At 46.6% G+C, this 17,865-nt stretch overlaps 1 protein-coding gene across 1 annotated transcript; it reads left to right on the top strand.

Annotated features, from left to right (window-relative positions):
* Positions 1-16,696, top strand: LOC116453326 (myosin heavy chain, skeletal muscle, adult-like). The gene is given in 38 exon segments (XM_032128625.1): positions 1-233; positions 322-465; positions 557-713; positions 2,284-2,311; positions 2,410-2,524; positions 2,610-2,702; positions 2,832-2,895; positions 2,992-3,090; positions 3,197-3,300; positions 3,400-3,538; positions 4,176-4,294; positions 4,388-4,537; positions 5,117-5,287; positions 6,070-6,388; positions 6,531-6,601; positions 7,515-7,602; positions 7,697-7,814; positions 8,162-8,285; positions 8,931-9,067; positions 9,160-9,415; positions 10,332-10,574; positions 10,680-10,856; positions 10,942-11,087; positions 11,175-11,265; positions 11,354-11,743; positions 11,896-12,022; positions 12,200-12,318; positions 12,779-12,975; positions 13,333-13,516; positions 13,603-13,768; positions 13,940-14,064; positions 14,213-14,521; positions 14,623-14,826; positions 15,095-15,220; positions 15,315-15,485; positions 15,573-15,677; positions 15,819-15,914; positions 16,512-16,696. Coding segments are annotated over 38 exon segments (5,832 nt in total). The 5' UTR covers positions 1-26; the 3' UTR covers positions 16,665-16,696.
* The last annotated feature ends 1,169 nt before the right edge of the window (positions 16,697-17,865 follow it).

Genomic DNA, 17,865 nt, shown 5'->3' with positions numbered 1-17,865 from the left:
ACTGTGCCTCCTGAAGAAGCGCAACAATGGCGACTCCAGACTCTGAGATGGCCGTCTTTGGGGAGGCGGCTCCTTACCTCCGAAAGTCAGAGAAGGAGAGAATTGAGGCCCAGAACAAGCCTTTTGATGCCAAGACCTCTGTCTTTGCGGCGCATCCAAAGGAGTCCTATGTGAAAGGGAAGATTGAGAGTAAGGATGCAGGGAAGGTCATTGTCAAGACTGAAGCGGGAGAGGTGGGTAAAATGCAAAATTTACAAATAAAATTTAATTCCCACTCTAGGTTCTTAGCTGACATACATGCATTTCTCTATTCTATGCCAGACCCTGACTGTGAAGGAAGATCAAATCTTCGCCATGAACCCTCCCAAGTACGATAAAATCGAGGACATGGCCATGATGACCCACCTCCACGAACCCGCTGTGCTGTACAACCTCAAAGAGCGTTACGCAGCCTGGATGATCTACGTAAGTGGCAGCAGCAGCTTCCTTTGGGCAGCGGCAGGAAGTGCTGGGCCAGGCTCAGGGGAAGCCAACGTGCTGTGTCCCTTCCTTGCAGACCTACTCGGGTCTCTTCTGCGTCACCGTCAACCCCTACAAGTGGCTGCCGGTGTACAACCCGGAGGTGGTGTTGGCCTACCGAGGCAAGAAGCGCCAGGAGGCCCCTCCACACATCTTCTCCATCTCTGACAATGCCTATCAGTTCATGCTGACTGGTGAGTTACTTGGTTTTCTTTAAAATCACTTGGCTATGAACACTCACAAAGGAGAAAAAATTTCTTCTCAGTGCACAATAGTTCAGTTTAACGTTGCTGTAAAGGTGGATGTTCTATCATCACTGTAAATAGAGTCTTTACTGAACATCATCATTTAGATCAAATTTATAGAAATCAATGTTAAAATTTCATGTCCCGTGTATTTGGGAGGATATGATTTACACCGAGTATATTGTCAGATTTTCCATTAAAGAAATTTGGATATACTTTAAAGTTCTGCTTTTTCTCAGATGAAAGGATTGTTCTTTGAATGATTTGCTGTGCAGGACTCAAAGTTACTAGGGTGAAGTTCTGTAAATAACACTGTGTGTAAAGGGAAAGTACATTCAATGTTGGAGCCAATACTTCCTATGGTGGGTTTACAAAAACTCTGGAAGCAGTCTCAGTTAGAAATTGCAGTGAAACCTGCTCAGAAAATTGATACTTCTTTCCTCCATCTCAAAAACAATTTCTTCTTTTCCATTCATTAATACAAAGGAAAAGTATAGCAAAGAAGGGTAGCGACAACTTTTCTAGCATTGTCTAAATCTTCAGAATTTTAGGAAAGAGCATATTAGTCAGAAATATAGATAACATAGTATAATAGCATGTATTTTAATTTGTTAAAATAAATCTTCTTCCCTCTTTTGTCCCCAACTACCATATTTAATTCTGTAGCATTCAGAGTGTTAAGAAGGTTAATTGGAAGACAATACAATGAAAACAAACAATATTGAATTGATGCTTGAATAGTGTGTCTTATCATGATCATGTTCATGTAAGTTGTCATATATTTACCTTTGCTGACACCTTCAAAAGACACGCAGAAATTCTGTGAGTGCAAACCCAGACTCCTCCACAAAGAGTTAGTTCCCTAATGGTGTAGTCTCTTCGGGCTTCCTAGAGAGTTTTCAATTTTTATAGTGCAAAGATTTTATCAATGGAGTTGCAATAGGAGCATAGGTTAAAAAAGCAACCAGACAAAATTGTGGAAAGCAAACTCAGTTCAAGATATAACACATAGAAATATCAAATCTAGTTTTGGAAGTAGCAAAATTTCAATATTCTAGAGCATGGAAGACTACTCTGGTAAAGGTTACTACATATTTATGATGTTACTCTGATTTTCTTTAGGCAATAATCAACTGGCCAACAACATAAAAACCATGTAGAGGGGCTTATGGACTGATCAGGAGTGGTCGATCCTATGTAATAAAGTTTATGAGAAGCACTTGCTGCAGTTCACTTCAGCTTACTGATAGACCATTTAATCAGTAACTCTGCAAAACTGATCCTTAGTTGGAAGAATTTTCATAAACAAAATGGACAGCTTGACATGAAGGGAATATTCAGAAAAAGAAGTGCATGTGTGTGATACCTGACAGCACGTCAGGGTTGAGATATCAGCTTCCCAGCTGCAGCTAGGAACATTAAAATATTCAAAATGGGTGAAGGCATCTGGGTTTATGAAATGAAATAGCTGCCTATTGCTGGTGCATTAATAATCTCTTCTTTTCTGCCTTTTTCACAGATCGGGAGAACCAGTCCATCCTGATCACGTACGTACAGCCCCTGCGCGGGTCCCTGCAGGGCTGCCCGGTGCCAGGGGACCTCCTGCCTGACCACGCACCCTCTGCTTCTCTCTTGGCTCTGACAGCGGAGAATCCGGTGCCGGGAAGACTGTGAACACAAAGCGTGTCATCCAGTACTTTGCAACAATTGCAGCCAGTGGAGAGAAGAAGAAGGAGGAGCAGACATCAGGCAAAATGCAGGTGAGTTGGGAAGAACAGACTGAACATGTGGCCTGTCATTGCCCTGTCAACTAAACACAGTCACTGAATAATTCTCTCCCTGCAGGGAACGCTTGAGGATCAAATCATCAGCGCCAACCCACTGCTGGAGGCCTTTGGAAACGCCAAGACCGTGAGGAACGACAACTCCTCACGCTTTGTAAGTGGTTGCTTTGTGTAAAATCTCTCCCCCCACTGGTAAGATACATGGTGCCTGAGCAGTTCTTCATGCAAAGGAGATGCCAGCAGAACACATCCAGGCTGACCTGCTGCTGCTTCTGCTTAACAGGGCAAATTCATCAGAATCCACTTTGGTGCCACAGGCAAGCTGGCTTCTGCTGACATTGAAACTTGTAAGAGATTCTCCTGGACTGCTCCCATCCCTTCCCAAATTCCCACCTCCATGTACATTGCCACAAGTGCCTAACTCTTTCTACCTCCCTGGGCAGATCTGCTGGAGAAGTCCAGAGTCACTTTCCAGCTCAAGGCGGAAAGAAGCTACCACATCTTCTATCAGATCATGTCCAACAAGAAGCCGGAGCTAATTGGTAGGAAGGAGCACTAACTTTTTTTCAGGGGGATCACTGAGGTACAGTTCCCTTTCTCACCTGATTGGCAAAAGTAAGCCTATGCCTTGCCTCTTCCTGCTTTCAGACATGCTCCTCATTACCACCAACCCTTATGATTATCACTTTGTGAGTCAAGGGGAGGTCACTGTTCCCAGCATTGATGACCAGGAGGAGCTCATGGCTACAGATGTAAGTAACACAGCAAAAAGTTACCTACTGGGCATGTTTCAAGGGTGACATCTCTGACACACTAAGGACACATTTGTGAATTCATTATTTTGATTGCAGAGTGCCATTGACATCCTGGGCTTCACTCCAGATGAGAAAACAGCCATCTACAAGCTGACAGGGGCTGTCATGCACTATGGGAACCTGAAGTTCAAGCAGAAACAACGAGAGGAGCAGGCAGAGCCTGATGGCACAGAAGGTAATCAGCAAATTCAGGGACTGATTTGTTCCAAGCCCTTCTCTGCCTCCAGAGGCGGTATGTTAGCCTCCAAAGCACACTGCAGTTGGCCTGACTCTCCACATAAAACATTGAGAATACCATTTCTGCACCTGGTCCCTCTAGCTGCAGAGGTGCTTTCCTAGTCATGGGAAGTTCCATTATTCTACCCAATGGTGGCTCCCCAAACACATGCTGCCTGAAAGCAGGAACTTCAATTTCAGCACAGGATCTCTCTCTCTCTCTCTCTCAAACCTCCAAACACTAAGACACCCTGATGGGCAATTTGTTTTTGGTGAAATAAATCCTGCAAGCTGTGCTACCCAGAAATCCGCTTCCCACAGGAAAAGAATGTGCCTTGCCTTATGTATTACTAGAGGCTTTTGTTGTTCTTCTGGGAAATTCCACGTTCAAGCTCTTCCTATCCAAGCCATACCTGTTCTTGCTTTCCAAGAAGACCATCACCAGTGTCCAGAATTTGCATTCCTTCCCAGGCCTACTGTGTGGGATGAGATAAATGTTCTTCCATTCCTAGACCATGGAGAGCAGAGTTGTTCACATCACCTGAATTCTAGAGATTGACTGTAATTAATGCTTTTCTCTCTCTCCCCACATCTAGTGGCTGACAAGGCTGCCTACCTAACGGGCCTTAACTCAGCCGAGTTTCTCAAGGCCTTGTGTTACCCCCGCGTCAAGGTTGGGAATGAGTTCGTGACCAAAGGTCAAAATGTGACACAGGTAACATCTGACAGTTGAAAATGCACGGCTTGAAGGAGTAGGTGTGCATTTTTCGTTAACCCTCAGAGGTAACTCCAGTCCTGTCTGCTCTAGGTGAACAATGCAGTGGGTGCCCTGGCAAAGGCTGTCTTTGAGAAGATGTTCCTGTGGATGGTTATTCGCATCAACCAACAGCTGGATACGAAGCAGCCCAGGCAGTACTTCATTGGTGTCCTGGACATTGCTGGCTTTGAGATCTTTGACGTAAGGAGCAAGGATTTGACACCACAGTCAAGCGATAGGCAAGGAGGAGTCATGAGGACTCAGAACCACATAGAGGACTAAGGCTCACACAGCTATGGGCCACAGGGGTGGATGCTCTTGGAAAAGCCAGGGAAAGGCAGTGGTCTGGGCAAGTTCACAGCATGTTTCCTGTGCTGTGAATGCAGTGATGCTGCAAGGACTTCTGTGTCAGAGCACAGAAACCCCCAGATTATTGATCTGAGGCCAGAGAAATTCTTGGGTGGGACACTGAGGAGGTTTCTACTGTCCAGGAGGTCAGAGAACTGACACAATGGAGCTACTGAGCTTGCCAAAGGATTTGCTGTTGAGAAGCACAGTGAAAAAGAATTGTAACTTTTGGCTTGATTTACGAAGTCATAATTAAAAAGTCCTTTGAGGACAGTGAGTGTTACAGTAGAAGCCCTGCTAAGGAAACACATGCGGGTACAGTAGGGCTGGGACTGGTGTTCCAACTGCAAACAGCCTTAGGAGAATGCCAGCAAAGGCCTGTGTGTTTTGGCACACCTTGAGAACCTGTGCACGTTTCTTTGCTTTGGGCAGTTCAACAGCTTTGAGCAGCTGTGCATCAACTTCACCAATGAGAAACTGCAACAGTTCTTCAACCACCACATGTTCGTGCTGGAGCAGGAGGAGTACAAGAAGGAGGGAATTGAATGGACATTCATTGACTTTGGCATGGACCTGGCTGCCTGCATTGAGCTCATTGAGAAGGTACCTTTCCCATGCAAGTATACGATATCTGTTGGAATCCTGTGATGTTTCTGAGGCACAGTCATCCCAGAAAGAACTCACAGCCAGACATGTAGTGTCAGTTAAGCAAAGTGTTTTGCACTGAAATTTAGTTTAGTCTGGGAAAGAGAAATGGGGAACTGCACATGTGTGTCATCAGTCTGCATCATCCGGTCTTTGAGCATGGAAAAGTAGCCTGGACTCCCACCAATAGACTTCTAAAACAAACACAGATTCAGCCTCCTTTTATTCCTTCTCCAAAGCATGAAATCCAAAGTCCACAGACAAATTTGGGAAATCAATATCATATCACCTGACCTCCCCAAACTACGGAGTCCCTTGTAGCTCTTTTCCCCATTATTTTGCTCTTTACCACTGCTCCCACCAATTCTACAACCATTTCTCATGTGAACTGGACAGATGTTCCTACCCATTCCATGATGATAGGCTTCAAGGGGGCAAGGGACGGCAGAAATGAAATCCTTGACTGAGAACAACTCCTGGTAAAACTAGGCTTTCATCCAGGCTGAGATGCTGCCAACAGCACAACCAGCCTTTGATGTTCATAGCACAGGCTTCTTGTCATTGTCACAGAGTCACAGAATGGTTTGGGTTGGAAGGGACCATAAAGAACATCTTGTTCCAATCCCCTGCCATGAGGAGGGACTCCTTCCACTAGACCAGACAGGTGAACATCCCATCCACAGTGATATTGAACATTTCCATTATCACCTTTCCTTGTCACTTCTTGTGATTTCTCCCAGCCCATGGGCATCTTCTCCATCCTGGAAGAGGAGTGCATGTTCCCCAAGGCAACTGACACCTCTTTCAAGAACAAGCTCTATGACCAGCACCTGGGCAAGTCCAACAACTTCCAGAAGCCCAAGCCTGCCAAAGGCAAGGCTGAGGCCCACTTCTCCCTGGTGCACTATGCTGGCATAGTGGACTACAACATCACTAACTGGCTGGAGAAGAACAAGGACCCTCTGAATGAAACTGTCATTGGGCTGTACCAGAAATCATCTGTGAAGACCCTGGCTTTACTCTTTGCCAACTATGGTGGAGCAGATGCAGGTCAGTTTTGTGGAAATTGTATTTTCAATGTGGGACAAAGTTTTCTCAGAACTGAAGCTTCAAACACTAGAAATATAAAGTGGCTTTGTGTTCTGTAGTATCCAATATATATTGTCCATAATATAAAACTTTTCTTTTCTTTGATTTGCAGAGGGTGGCGGTGGCAAGAAGGGAGGCAAGAAGAAGGGTTCTTCTTTCCAGACTGTCTCAGCTCTTTTCAGGGTAATGAAGAGTATTCACTATCTCCTTAAAGATGAAAAGTATTTTTATTCTTAATCTGAAAGGTCTGTTTGCATTTTGGATCTACATCTTGTCATCCTTTAAAATCCTTCCCTTTCCATCCTCGGAACTTACAGATTATTCCTTTTATAATGCCATGTCCTTCTTTAAATGTTCCACAAAAATATCTGAAGGGTTAAGTTCACCTACTTAGGTGGGAGTGAGTAACTTATAAGCTAACGTCTTTAAAATCCTCTCCGTAGCATTTGTATATTTTTCCTAGAGCTGTTTTCTGTCTCTAGGCAGATTTTCACTACTGACTCATTGTAAAATTTGAAAATAATAGATCAAACATAAAAAGCAAAAGAAATTACCCCATGATTATAAGATTTTAAGGCAATGACTTGATTTCAGTGTGGAAAAGGAGTGAAGGTTAAATTACATCAAATTAGCGACTTCGAGGTCAGTTTTCAGTTATGTCTTCAAAGTTTGAGACTGAATTATTATTAAAAGGGTCATTTTGTATGGACTATAAAACTATCCCCTCCATTTAGAAACAACTTACTTAGCTGCCAAATCAGATGCTTATCTGATAGTCATGCTTGATCCAGAGTACGTCATTTATTTAAGATCCCCAATAATATACCACAGGAATTACCAGCTCAAAGCAAAACTGTAGGATGATAGCCCTGTATTTGGATGAGGAGGTCAAGGAAAAGTAATACTAACCATTATTCTAGGAAAGAACTTCAAAACTAAAATTTGGGAGCCTTCAGCTTCCAATTTTTCTTTTGGGAGTTCTGCAATCATTTTACAGAAGACAGGTCTGCATCCTGAAACACCAGTTTGATACATCCACTGTTAAGATTCCAGTGCTTGCACTTAGTAATATAAACTTCATTTCATGACCTCACAGGAGAATTTAAACAAGCTGATGGCTAACTTGAGAAGCACTCACCCCCATTTTGTGCGGTGCATCATCCCAAATGAAACTAAAACACCTGGTAAGGCAATCCAAGAGGAGGAAAGCTTGAGCAGCAGAAGCTCTTCTCCTGAGTGTCAAACAGCAGGGTAGTCACTAATGGTGGTATTTGTCAGGTGCCATGGAGCACGAGCTGGTGCTGCATCAGCTGCGCTGTAACGGCGTGCTGGAAGGGATCAGGATTTGCAGGAAAGGGTTCCCCAGCAGAGTCCTCTACGCTGACTTCAAACAGAGGTAAGAGCTCTGTACCTTTCTGCCCATTCAGACCAAGCTGAAGAACCTTATCATTATAATATACGTTAAACTTTTTATTTTAAATTGGTACTGATCAGTAATGTAGATGTTTCACTATCAGTTTATGAAGATGTGGTCGTGCTGAGATCAGGATTCTCTTGTACTTAGAATTACTATTAAAAACATTTCCCATATCCTGTCCTGAGAGTATGAACAATGTCCAGGCATGAGATCAGTTCAACGGTACAGTCTGAGAAGTCTGGCGGTTCAATGACTGTGTGGTGGTTTCACCACCAAGTGATGGTTTCAATGATTGTGATTTCTTCATGTCCTGTTTCCTTCTACAGATACAGAGTACTTAATGCCAGTGCTATCCCAGAGGGACAGTTCATGGACAACAAGAAGGCTTCAGAGAAGCTCCTTGGGTCCATTGATGTTGACCACACCCAGTACAAATTTGGTCACACGAAGGTAAAAACAAACTGTGTTAAAAGTTTGTCAAAAGCAGTAAGAATGGGCTCTGTCAGGGGATCAGGCACAGCACAATAACATAACAGAGCTGCCAGACTAGGGGTAGCTATCAGCAAGTTCCCAGCCCCACAGTACTCAATCAAGGCAAGTGAGGATGACCCAGGAATGGTAGTCATACTCAACCGAGAGTCCAGAGCATCAGTCAGCTTTGTTACAATAAGGATGGTCTAAGGTGAAGCCATAAAGCCTTGGTTTACAAGATTTGTCAGGGTCAGAGAGGTAGGCTAACAAGGCAAGGCCCGAGTCATTAATTCATGGACATATACACAGCAGTGAGATTGGTCTAACATCAAGCCAGGAAGTAAGTCAGTAGGTCATGGTAGAGCTCCCTGGTGTCCATGATCAGGCACAGGGGTGGCTGAGGCTGTGGCTGAACTGGAAACCAGTACTCGTGATGCATAGCTCAAACAAGGACTGAATGCTTAGGGCTGAGATTATGGAAAGTCCTAAGCCCTCGGATAGGATTTGGGAGAGGGCCCAAGGTGATACTGATCATGGCCATTGAAGTCTTTCAGGATCCTGAATGTCTGTGCGTCTATTCTGCCCTACATTGCAATGACATGGTGCAACACTTCCTTTCTCAAGGTTTTCTTCAAAGCTGGGCTGCTGGGACTCCTGGAGGAGATGAGGGATGACAAGTTGGCAGAAATCATCACTCGCACACAAGCGAGGTGCAGGGGCTTCCTGATGAGGGTAGAGTACCGGAGAATGGTGGAGAGGAGGTAGACTTTTCTCATATTTCATGGTACTTGACTAATGAATTTTAAATTAATCACACCAAAGCCATGTAATAACTGTGTGAATTTCATTTCAGGGAATCCATCTTCTGCATCCAGTACAACGTTCGCGCATTCATGAATGTCAAACACTGGCCATGGATGAAGCTGTTCTTCAAGATCAAGCCCTTGCTGAAGAGTGCAGAGTCTGAGAAGGAGATGGCCAACATGAAAGAAGAGTTTGAGAAAACCAAGGAAGAGCTTGCAAAGTCTGAGGCAAAGCGGAAGGAGCTGGAGGAGAAAATGGTGGCCCTGGTGCAGGAGAAAAATGACCTGCAGCTCCAAGTGCAGGCTGTGAGTATCACTGTTCATTTTTCCCTGGAAAAAGAATGATATACTGTCAGAATACTTCTTGTCCCGCACAGTGACTCACAGGAATTAATGGGTGGTAGAAAACAGTCTAAATCCCACACTCTGAGGCACTCTAATGTTGAATAAACAGGCACTAGCAAGGGCATAATGAGACTCCTGGCAGCCCTACATGGCACTCACCATTGCTGCTATATGAGGAAAGAGCCAAGTAACATCAGACAAAATGTGTTGAACTCAGTGCTACTTTTCCTACTTACAGCTACACAAGAAAGCCTTGATTATTTTCAGAATCATGGCTACTTCTGATTCACACTCAAATAGGATAAGGGAGTTTCTTAACACCCAATGAAATGATCAGCTAGTTAACACAGAAGATCCTAGATGTGGCCTTGAAAGAAGCCACAGAGGTAGCTGATAGGCCAGAACTCTATTGGCCATGCAGCCTGTACAAAAGTGATACATTTCTTTCTCAAATAAAGTATTCTCAGAAATTTAAAGGCCTTTAAGTAACAGAGATTTTAAGGCTTTGTTGAGACAATTAAAAGGAAGAAGCAAGTAGATACATTTTCCATGAGAAAAAAAAATTCCAAGCCCTTGCTCTTGCTGATATTAGAAATTGAAGTAACCCCTGATCTGTTCTGCGTTAGTGCTTGTGCTATGAGGCATTCTCATAGATAACTGCCCTGGGAGACATATTTAGAAGACACAAAAACTTTGGAATTAATATTGATTCCAAATGACAAGGTTTCCCAGTAGACACCACTCAAGATCCTTCTCTTGCTGGAGTTGAAGATCAGCTTCAGCTGCTACTTTTAAACCCACCTACTCTGTGATTAAAAAAGGCAGACCAGAGAAACTTCACAACATTAAAAGCCATAAAATTCTGTCTCCCCACCAGGAAGCAGATAGCTTGGCTGATGCTGAGGAAAGATGTGACCAGCTCATCAAAACCAAAATCCAGCTGGAAGCCAAAATTAAGGAGGTGACTGAAAGGGCTGAGGATGAAGAGGAAATTAATGCTGAGCTGACAGCCAAGAAGAGGAAACTGGAGGATGAATGTTCAGAGCTGAAGAAAGATATTGATGACCTTGAGCTAACACTGGCCAAGGTGGAGAAGGAAAAACACGCCACCGAAAACAAGGTATGAGGTAGAACCTGTCACTTTCTCTCCAGAAAAGAGCCCTGTGCTATTACAGGACTTCTATATCTACTTCCTTTATTTACACTTCCTCCCTTCTTCTCAAAGGTGAAAAACCTGACGGAGGAGATGTCAGCCCTGGACGAGACCATCGCCAAGCTGACAAAAGAGAAGAAAGCCCTCCAAGAGGCCCATCAGCAAACCCTGGATGACCTGCAGGTAGAGGAGGACAAAGTCAATACACTGACCAAAGCCAAGACCAAGCTGGAGCAGCAAGTGGACGATGTAAGCACACAGATGTAGAGCGGGAACAGCACAGGTATGGAGTCTGACCTGGCTGGGAGAGCACTGATGGTCTTGTTGTGTTTAGCTGGAAGGGTCCCTGGAGCAAGAGAAGAAGCTGCGCATGGACCTGGAGAGAGCTAAGAGGAAACTGGAAGGAGACCTGAAGCTGGCCCAGGACAGCATCATGGATTTGGAGAATGATAAGCAGCAGCTGGACGAGAAACTGAAGAAGTAAGTGTGGCTGTGGGACACCTGAGTGCTGGGCTGGAGCACTTGTGTTTTTTCTTTGAGCTCTAACACGGTTCACTTTGCCCAAAGGAAAGACTTTGAAATCAGCCAGATCCAGAGCAAAACTGAGGATGAACAAGCCCTGGGCATGCAACTTCAGAAGAAGATCAAGGAGCTGCAGGCAAGTCTCTGTTCCTTCCCCTCCCTTGCTCAGGCTCAGCTCAGGCAGGAGGAGGGCACGGGTGTGAAGGGTCCCTGCTGTTCTCCAGGCCCGTATTGAGGAGCTGGAGGAGGAGATTGAGGCAGAGCGAACCTCTCGCGCTAAAGCAGAGAAGCATCGGGCTGACCTGTCGAGGGAGCTGGAGGAGATCAGCGAGCGCCTGGAAGAAGCAGGAGGGGCGACAGCAGCTCAGATCGATATGAACAAGAAGCGCGAGGCAGAATTCCAGAAGATGCGGCGTGACCTGGAAGAGGCCACGCTGCAGCACGAAGCCACGGCTGCCGCCCTGCGCAAGAAGCACGCGGACAGCACCGCTGAGCTGGGGGAGCAGATCGACAACCTGCAACGCGTGAAGCAGAAGCTGGAGAAGGAGAAGAGTGAGCTGAAGATGGAGATTGATGACTTGGCCAGCAACATGGAGTCTGTCTCCAAGGCCAAGGTATGCAGATGCAGGAGAACATGCTCACAGGGCCAAGGTGTGGCACAAAAGCTGCCTCTTCCAGACACATTCCCACAAACAAAATCCCCACTGTGACAATCAGGCAGAGTGCACTCCATCATCTCTTCTCCCTTCCTGTGTCTGTTCTCTAGGCCAACCTGGAGAAGATGTGCCGCACCCTGGAAGATCAGCTGAGTGAGATTAAAACAAAGGAGGAGCAGAATCAGCGCATGATCAACGACCTCAATACGCAAAGAGCTCGCCTGCAGACAGAGTCAGGTGAGACACCCTCATCCCCAAAGTGCAATGTCAGGACCTGCACGCCCTGAGCAAGCCAGAGGGTGCAAGGCAGCAACTGGTAGAAGCTCTCCGGGCCATTGCTGGTTACGTGGCTTTAGAGGCTGAAGGTGTCCCAGGAGGAATAGTGTGCTTCCTTTTCTCCCTTTCCCTTCCCAGGTGAATATTCACGCCAGGTGGAGGAGAAAGATGCTCTGATTTCTCAGCTGTCTAGGGGCAAGCAAGGATTTACCCAACAGATTGAGGAACTCAAGAGACATCTAGAAGAAGAAATTAAGGTCTGGAAGTACCCTACTGTCCACAGCCTACATCACCCCTAAAAGAGAATCCTGTTTGACAGTAGACTGCTTCAATGTTCTTTCCCCAAGCACACATAGGACTGGAGGGAATAGCACTAATGCACAATCCCCCCCACCCTTCAACTAGAGAGGGAAGGAAGCAGGATGCTTTAGGTGCTGGAGGAAGTCATCCACAAGGCTTCCATGAGATTCTGATGATCCCCTCTAGGACAGGATTCAAGCACACATGTCAGAACATATACACAAAGAGCACATTCCTGTCCCCAGAGGAGCTGTCACTAATGTGTCCTGATGCTCCAGAATGTGTCAATGTGGGCTTCACCAGCTCCAAGCTCTACATTTGCCCAATGAGAGTTTCATTCCAATTTCACTGTCAAATTAACAGTCAAGATTCATTTCAAGACAAGTACTCAAGTTACCAAACCCATTGTCCCCACAGGCCAAGAACGCCCTGGCCCACGCCCTGCAGTCCGCTCGCCACGACTGTGACTTGCTCCGGGAACAATATGAGGAGGAGCAGGAGGCCAAGGGGGAGCTGCAGCGCGCCCTGTCCAAGGCCAACAGCGAAGTGGCCCAGTGGAGAACCAAATACGAGACGGACGCGATTCAGCGCACGGAGGAGCTCGAGGAGGCCAAGTACGTGGGAAGCAGGATGGCAAATGATGGGAGAAGATGGAGACTGGTCAACAGAAACTGGAATCTCTGAAAATGGGTTAGGACAAAAGTGGGATGAAGGCAGGGATGTACTGTCTTTGTAAAAAAGGGAGAGAGGGAGGGAGAGAAAAGTGTCGATTGGAAGGGAAAATATAGGCTTTAGGGCTAGAAGAGCTATGACAGGCCTAAAAGGTGATAGGACCCAGCAAATGATAGATCCTTTTGTATCTGTGAAACGTGTTCCGTTCAAAACCCTGGAAGTCACAAGCTGCCCTCATGACAGTACAGAACTGACGCCCTCCCAAGCCCTAATGTGGCACTGTGCTTCTCTCCTCCCAGGAAGAAGCTGGCACAGCGCCTGCAGGATGCAGAGGAACATGTTGAGGCTGTCAATGCCAAATGTGCCTCCCTGGAAAAGACAAAGCAGAGGCTGCAGAATGAAGTGGAGGACCTGATGATTGACGTGGAGAGATCCAATGCTGCCTGCGCTGCTCTGGATAAGAAGCAGAAGAACTTTGACAAGGTCTTTTGGCCTCCAGCACCAGGACTCCTGGCCAGAGCATTCCCCCATGACTGCCACATCCCTACTCACACCCCGTTTCTCTTCAGATCCTGGCAGAATGGAAGCAGAAGTATGAGGAAACGCAGGCTGAGCTGGAGGCCTCGCAGAAGGAGTCGCGCTCTCTGAGCACGGAGCTGTTCAAGATGAAGAATGCCTATGAGGAGTCCTTGGACCACCTGGAAACAATGAAGCGGGAGAACAAGAACCTGCAGCGTAAGTCCCTGGCCCTCTGCTCCTCACTGGGCTTTCTCACTATCAGCCATTACCACCATTGTTCATGGGTCTGTGCCTGCAGGTCTGCAAAGATGCCTGTCACCTTGGTGGGACAGGGCCCTTGCCATTCTGCTCTGTGCCTCACCATGCCAATGATCCTTGTTTCCACAGAGGAGATTTCTGACCTCACGGAGCAGATTGCTGAGGGAGGAAAGGCAATTCATGAGCTGGAGAAAATCAAGAAGCAGATTGAGCAGGAGAAATCTGAACTGCAAGCCTCCCTGGAGGAAGCTGAGGTACATACAATGCTAATAAATGGTGTCCCCACCAAGAGTATGGGTGTAGTTCTTTGGAGAGACAGCAGGAAAGCAAGCCAACCTTTCATGTGGAACTGCATGAAAGACGACTTAGAAAGTAAGACACTGTTCATGCTGCACTGTGCAGGCCTCTCTGGAACACGAAGAGGGGAAGATCCTGCGCCTGCAGCTTGAGCTCAACCAAGTGAAGTCTGAGATTGACAGGAAGATAGCAGAGAAAGATGAGGAGATTGACCAGATGAAGAGAAACCACCTCAGAATTGTGGAGTCCATGCAGAGCACGCTGGATGCTGAGATCAGGAGCAGGAATGAAGCCCTGAGGCTGAAGAAGAAGATGGAGGGAGACCTGAATGAAATGGAGATCCAGCTGAGCCATGCCAACCGTGTGGCTGCAGAGGCACAGAAAAACCTGAGAAACACCCAGGCAGTGCTCAAGGTCTGTTCAGCAAAGCTACAGAAGGAGAAATGAGATCCCTGACATTTTTGCCATGGAAGCGAACACTGACACCTGGTAATTTCTCTTGCCTCTCTTTCCAGGATACTCAGATCCATCTGGATGATGCTCTCAGGACACAGGAGGACCTGAAGGAGCAGGTGGCCATGGTGGAGCGCAGGGCAAACCTGCTGCAGGCTGAAGTTGAGGAGCTGCGGGCCGCCCTGGAGCAGACGGAGCGGTCGAGGAAATTGGCTGAGCAGGAGCTTCTGGATGCCACTGAACGTGCACAGCTCCTCCATACCCAGGTCAGGCGCTGCTGGAAATTGTTCCCATTCACAAGGGATAACAAAGAATTTGATTGTTATATATCTTGTAAGTGATTACTGCGTAAACATTTGAAGAAGTGTGCTCCAGTATGTCCCCTCCTGCCAGCCTCCCAATGTCTGGTTTACCGTTCTGCTGCTAAAGAAGTCTCTTGCATTAAAGACCTTCCTAAACCCTACCCACACTTTCAGGCCTTGATGTGGAAGCATTTGGTCTGACAGTAGGAATCCTGTCTTTCCTGTTGCACAGAACACCAGCTTGATCAACACTAAGAAGAAGCTGGAAACAGACATTTCCCAGATCCAGAGTGAAATGGAGGATATCATCCAGGAAGCCCGCAATGCTGAGGAGAAGGCCAAGAAGGCCATCACAGATGTGAGTTGGACATTCCTGGCATTGCTGATGGTGAATGTCCTGTCCCCCAAATATCTGCAGCCCCAAAATGGCTTTGCCCCTTTGCTCTGATCAGGCGGCCATGATGGCAGAAGAGCTGAAGAAGGAGCAGGACACCAGTGCCCACCTGGAGAGGATGAAGAAGAACCTGGACCAGACAGTGAAGGACCTGCAGCACCGTCTGGATGAGGCCGAGCAGCTGGCACTGAAGGGAGGGAAGAAGCAGATCCAGAAGCTGGAGGCCAGGGTGGGTAGGGCTGGGGTTGTGGGTGAGTGAGGCTGTCCTTGGAGAGACATTGCCAGGGAAGCTGCAGGGATGGGCTTGTCCTTGCAGGTGCGGGAGCTGGAAGGGGAGGTTGATGCTGAGCAGAAGCGCAGCGCTGAAGCCGTGAAGGGTGTGCGCAAGTACGAGCGGAGGGTGAAGGAACTGACCTACCAGGTAGGCAGGAGGTCTCCTGCTCTGACAGGGTTTGCTCACAGCAAGCCACATTTTGCACACACCATCGCCAAGGGCAATTGTTAATCCTGTGTGATGCAGCACCAAGAATTGACTCTCTTTCCTCTTTGCCAACCACTTTAGTCTGAGGAAGACAGGAAGAATGTCCTCAGGCTGCAGGATCTGGTGGACAAGCTGCAAATGAAAGTGAAATCCTACAAGAGACAAGCTGAGGAGGCTGTAAGTATTGCTTGGAGAATGGGCTAAGGCCACATTCCATTGGGGCAGGACACACATTGAATGAGGCTGAATACCAGGAGAAGGCATGAAAGAAACTCCCGAGACACAACAGCCTTGGCCACAGTGTTTTGGTATCGTGTCATGAGGCCTTGGTGAGCTCTGGGCACCCTTCAGTCAGGGACATTCATTAAGGGAAGTTCTGCAGCCTGTTTCACACAGGAGGCCAGAGTAAACAAAGGTGGGGCCACACCCACTGACTGGCAAGTTCCTGAATCTGTGCTAATAATCAGCAGCAGAAGGCTTCAGGGTCTTCCCAACCCTGTAACTCACACTGGCAATTGTGCAGGAAGTAGTGGGAGAATAAGTAAAGAAATGACAAATCCAAGGGGTGAAATTGCTCCTCATGTGTGACACAGTCCTGGTGAAGCTTGTCCCAGTAGGGTCCTGAAAAGGGGAGGATGAGGAGCTCTGTGTGAGGCTGATGTGTGAGCAGTGGTGGAAAGGGGATGGAGATTTGCAGCCCCATAAGGCTGAGGTGCAGGAGGAGCAAAACCTCTGCCCTGGGCTCCTCACCCCTGACTCCCTCTCCCCACACAGGAGGAGCTGTCCAATGTCAACCTGTCCAAGTTCCGCAAGATCCAGCACGAGCTGGAGGAAGCCGAGGAGCGGGCTGACATTGCAGAGTCACAGGTCAACAAGCTCCGAGTGAAGAGCCGGGAGATTCATAAGAAGATAGAAGAGGAAGAGTGAGGATGTCATTAGGCAGCAAAGTGACCTGAGGGCAGCACAAAATGTGAACCCTCTGTCACTCTCTTCCATATTTGATATTTGCAACCATCTCAATACATAGGGAATAAAGAGTAGATTCATTTGCATTCACATCATGAGCAGTAGTTTTCATTTTTTTGTTGTTGTTGGGTGAGGTCTTTATCACCATTAGTCTTTGGACACAGTTTTGCCTTATAAAACCTTTTTGTAGCTTTGTGATAATACAGCTTTTTGTCATCTAATTTCCAAATGATTAGCCTTCTATAACACTTTAGCCAGTGATCAAAGAAATCTTCTTACTCACCTATGTAATCCTGAAAGACACAGAGTAAAAGAGGAAAGTTATTAGTGCTGTTGCCTGTGTTGTTAAAGCTACTGATAAAGTAAGTCAGAGTGGTGTTCCACAGGAAGAACACGCTTTCAATGAAATTATGATATTTCAGGCTCTAAGGACAAGAATTGATATGTTAGACGTGTAGTAGACTTCCATGACACTCAGCAAACAGTGCCATGAAATAGTGCATCAAATTCAATACTGTTAAATCACAAAACTGTACAGATAGGGAAACAAAATGCAGTGTCATTTGTGAAGAAATGGACTCTGGGCTGACAATCACCCGTCAGGAGGGAGGTCTGCCATGTGTTCTGCATAACTGTGTGAAAATACCAGCTCATTTCTCAGCAGTGGTAGCAGAAGAGAAAATAAGAAGAAACAAGGTCAAGGAAGACCAATTACATGCAGGGACTTAGGAAGATAAGGTTTCTAAGATAACCTTGCATAGAAGGAAAAGGGCAAACTGCTCTTCTGTAAGAAGATGCACCATTTATTGGAAATGTACATAAAATGCCTTCCCCATCTCAGGAGCTAGCCATACAGGTTTGACCCCGGCAGGTGGACCTAAAATCTTGGGATGTATACGTGGAAGTATATGAAATGGTACAAACAAGGCAAGACCCATCAGAGAGATCAGCTTCAGGATGGAAGCCTAAGGCAATGTTGGGGAGTGGGCAGGAAGGTGAGCACCCACCAGCTTTGAGGAAGTCGAGACAAGGGGTAAGCACTGGCAGGGATTGTAAGGAAACTGCCTGTCTGCTCCTCCCCGGGTGAAGAGACCCTGAACAGACCATGGGTGCAATGAGGCCCACTGTCTACACTTACATGTGTCTCAGGCATTGGTGACAC

The sequence above is a fragment of the Corvus moneduloides genome, chromosome 19 (assembly GCF_009650955.1).
Source record: "Corvus moneduloides isolate bCorMon1 chromosome 19, bCorMon1.pri, whole genome shotgun sequence".
In the NCBI taxonomy this organism is placed as follows: domain Eukaryota; kingdom Metazoa; phylum Chordata; class Aves; order Passeriformes; family Corvidae; genus Corvus; species Corvus moneduloides.
Note: the sequence above shows the minus strand (reverse complement) of the source record. Positions and strands in the feature narration are given on the sequence as shown.